The following is a 3,410-nucleotide window of genomic DNA, read 5'->3' as shown; positions in this document are numbered from 1 at the left end:
TTGAATTTCATATAAATTACAAGTAATTTTTAGTATGCTTCATGCAATATTTGGAATATACTTATGCTTTTAAAATATTCTGCTGAGATTCAAATTTAACTGAATGTCCTATGTTTTATGTGGCAAGCCTACCACAAAGACCAATTCTATCCCACGTTCTGTGACCACCATGAATACCCTTCAGCACCCAGACTCCCGATGGGCAGAGGGGACCGCACCACCATGTGCTGGGGTACCATTCACAACATCTTCTACCTGCCCTAGGGAAGCCTCACAGGACACTCCGTGAACTGTCCCCTGGATCAGGAAGGACATTCACACTGCATATTGAGGAAGAGGGGATGAGTGATACTTGGGGCAAGGGGTTGAATCATCCAGATCCGAATTCATACCCCGCATCTGCTGTTTATTATCTGTTTAATCTCTCTCAGCTTCACTTTTCTCATCTTTAAATTGGTAACAACGACACTTTCCCTAGAGGGACTATAAAGATGCAATGAAATAATAAACATGATGCATGGTCCTGATGCCGGGCTCACAGTGCGTGCTTAATATATGACAGCAATTTGCAGCAAAGGTTAAGTTCACATTTTCGTCAGAATTGCCCCAAACCCCATCTTCTCCCTCCTTCACTTCCTTCTTCAATGTTTCTTATGACTGTCCATCTGCAAACAGCTCCTTCAATTTGTTCTATTTTAAGATCTTGAATCCCCGAGTTTGAGCAAACACCTTTGGTGGGTTAAATGGGCTCAGGTGCAGGAACTTAGGGTGCTGAAAATATATGGTGGGTGGTTTTCATCAAAACAGGCCAGCAAAGCAACTTCCTGGAGGAAGTGCAGGTGGGAGAAGTGGGTGAGGAATTCCCTGAGAGGTGGTAATCAGGACCACACCAAGTTCCAGGGCAGCCTGGGGGCCCTATAAAGGCTCCTGGAGTGGCTGCCTGTGGCCACGGCTCAGCCTCCTCTCCTAGGGTCCAGCTTGCTGCCTCTGGTAAGTGGGACCTCATCTGTTCTCCTGGGATTTGCTGGGCTCTTTCCTTCTCCTTTAACTCCTTTGAGCTGCTAGGCCAAGCTCCTCTTCCATCCTTGGGTAATCAGGGAAGTGACACAAACCTGACAATTACAGAAATGGCATACTAATCGTTACTAGAAAGTTTAATGTCCATTCCACACCATTGCTCAGTATGACTTATTTCCTGATCCTGGGTTTAACTCCCTAGCAAGAAGATTTTTCTTCTGAAAGGAGGAGATATTTGAAGCTATAGAATTTTGTAGCAATTCTGAGCCCTGTTTAAAGCTTTCTCATACCCTATTCTGCATTTTCCCTACCAGTAAGCTTTAAACTTTGCTTCCAGGTGTATGGAAACAGGTACATTGAACATTGTATTCAATGCTTTGCGACTCTCATCCCTCCCTATTCTGATTGCCACCTCTCTACTTTCTGAGGCCTGCACTTCCCATCTGTGATCATTAACTTAGAACAGAAGGAGCACTGCCTACAAAGATAGCCAGAGACCCTCATCAGAGCTGGGAAGGCTTCAGGGAACTTCCTGACCAGCATCCTTCTAATAAAGGTGCAGAGGCCCAGAGAAGGCAGGTTGCCCATTCAGTGAATGGCAGGATGGACCTAGAACCCATGCCTGAGCCTTCTTGGCTAGTGTGCTTTCCTGTGAACCAGACTGCCTCTGGGTAGAACATCCTCCTGTCATCCTTTGCCTCCAGTGATCTATTTGGCTGGCCCTCAAGCTTCCCAGTTCTTTGTGGAGGGCTGAAACCACTATCCTACAGCCACATAGGACTTGCCTTACCCTCTCATGAAGAGTCAGGGGTGGCGCAGGGATTAGAGATCAGGCCTCTGCATTCTTAGTATACTTCTCCAGCCCAATCACACACACACAACACACACATGCACGCACACACATGCACACACACACCCATGATGCTTCCCTGTAAGACAGAGACTGTTCTTGTCCTCTCCTCATGCGCCCACATCCTTGCCCACTCTCACTGTACATATTATTCAAGGGAGCCAGTTGACATTGTCCAGATCTGTCGACTAAGATGGCATGCTTTGACCTTGTAAAATGTCTGGGCTACTTTTTAATCATCAGCTCAACATTCCACCTTATTTCCTGGTAAGACTGAGAAATATTTGTATTTAGGTAAGTCAAGAGTGTGTGGAAGGATGAAGGAAGATAGGAAATCAGAACAGCATAGAGGAAGAAAGAAAGGGAGAGAGAAGGATCACAATGATGTGTGTGAATCAATCCATTCATCAACTTGATGCTGTTAATCACTTAGTCTGCCCTCGACTATCAGAGGAAAACACTCCTCTAGGAAGCAGGAGGGAGGAGAGTTGGAGGGAACACTTCTCATGATGTCCCTGCCTGGTTTCCTCTAGGCTCACCTGTTCCTGGAGCAATGTCTTCCCAGCAGCAACAGCAGCACCAGCGCCCACCCCAGAAGGCCCAACAGCAACAAGTGAAGCAGCCTTGTCAGCCACCCCCTGTCAAATGTCAAGAGACATGTGCACCCAAAACCAAGGATCCATGTGCTCCCCAGGCCAAGAAGCAATGCCCACCCAAGGGCACCATCATTCCAGCCCAGCAGAAGTGTCCCTTAGCCCAGCAAGCCCCCAAGAGTAAACAGAAGTAAGGATGGACGAGATATTACCACCCATTCACCATCCAGGCTACCAGATGGAACCTTCTCTTCTTCCTTCTTCTCTTCCCCTCCACCTCCTGGGTCTACCCTCCTCTCTCATCTCCTCCTGCCCAAGATCTAAGGAAGCATTGTAAGGATTTCTTCCCATTGCATCCCTCCCCACATATACCACCTTGGCTTCTTCTATATCCCGCCCTGATGCTCTCCCAGGTGGGCATGAGAGAGACCCCATCCTCTCCAGGCTCCCGCTTGGCCACAGCTAAGGCCCAGCCATTCCCCAAAGCGAGGCAAGTGTCTGGGCTTCTTCTGGAGTTCCACCCTGACAAGTAGGGTCACAGAGGCTGGTGCAGTTTCTGCCTCATTCCTCTCCATGACGCCCCCCGCTCTGGGCTTCTTTCCTGTTTTCCCCAATAAATTGTGCTTCGTGTAATAAATGTGTCTGCTTCCTGGGCTAATTGTCCCTCCCCACTCCCAGTCCCATTCTGTGATTCATTCATTCATTCATAGGGAACATGTTACAGAAGTGAAGGCACAAGCACACCCAGGCCCTGGAGTCGAGGAAGTCACCCTTATGGATGTAAGGTTTGTTCTTGGGTTCTTGCCACGTTTAAAATGAAGAAACTGAGGCCACCATGAAAATAATTCAATGCGAAGGAATTTATTTACGCTCCCGGGTGAGGTTCTGCAGTCCGGAGAGGACGGGCGAAGAAGTCGTGTGGGTTTTATAGGGAGTGGAGGCGTTTGATT

At 47.9% G+C, this 3,410-nt stretch overlaps 1 protein-coding gene across 1 annotated transcript; it reads left to right on the top strand.

Moving 5' to 3' along the window:
• Window positions 1–950: 950 nt before the first annotated feature.
• SPRR4 (small proline rich protein 4) lies at window positions 951–3,097 on the top strand. Its single transcript, XM_012462758.2, has 2 exons — window positions 951–990; window positions 2,401–3,097. Exon 2 carries the CDS (start codon window positions 2,421–2,423, stop codon window positions 2,652–2,654), a length of 234 nt encoding a protein of 77 aa, XP_012318181.2. The 5' UTR covers window positions 951–990; window positions 2,401–2,420; the 3' UTR covers window positions 2,655–3,097.
• The last annotated feature ends 313 nt before the right edge of the window (window positions 3,098–3,410 follow it).

This window comes from Aotus nancymaae, unplaced genomic scaffold (assembly GCF_030222135.1).
Source record: "Aotus nancymaae isolate 86718 unplaced genomic scaffold, 86718_ANA_hifiasm-v0.15.2.pri h1tg000108l, whole genome shotgun sequence".
Classification (NCBI taxonomy): domain Eukaryota; kingdom Metazoa; phylum Chordata; class Mammalia; order Primates; family Aotidae; genus Aotus; species Aotus nancymaae.
This window is presented reverse-complemented; position numbering and strand designations above follow the sequence as displayed.

Coding starts and splice junctions, on each gene's coding strand:
- SPRR4 (XM_012462758.2), top strand. CDS start 2,421: ATGTCTTCCCAGCAGCAACAGCAGCACCAGCGCCCACCCCAGAAGGCC.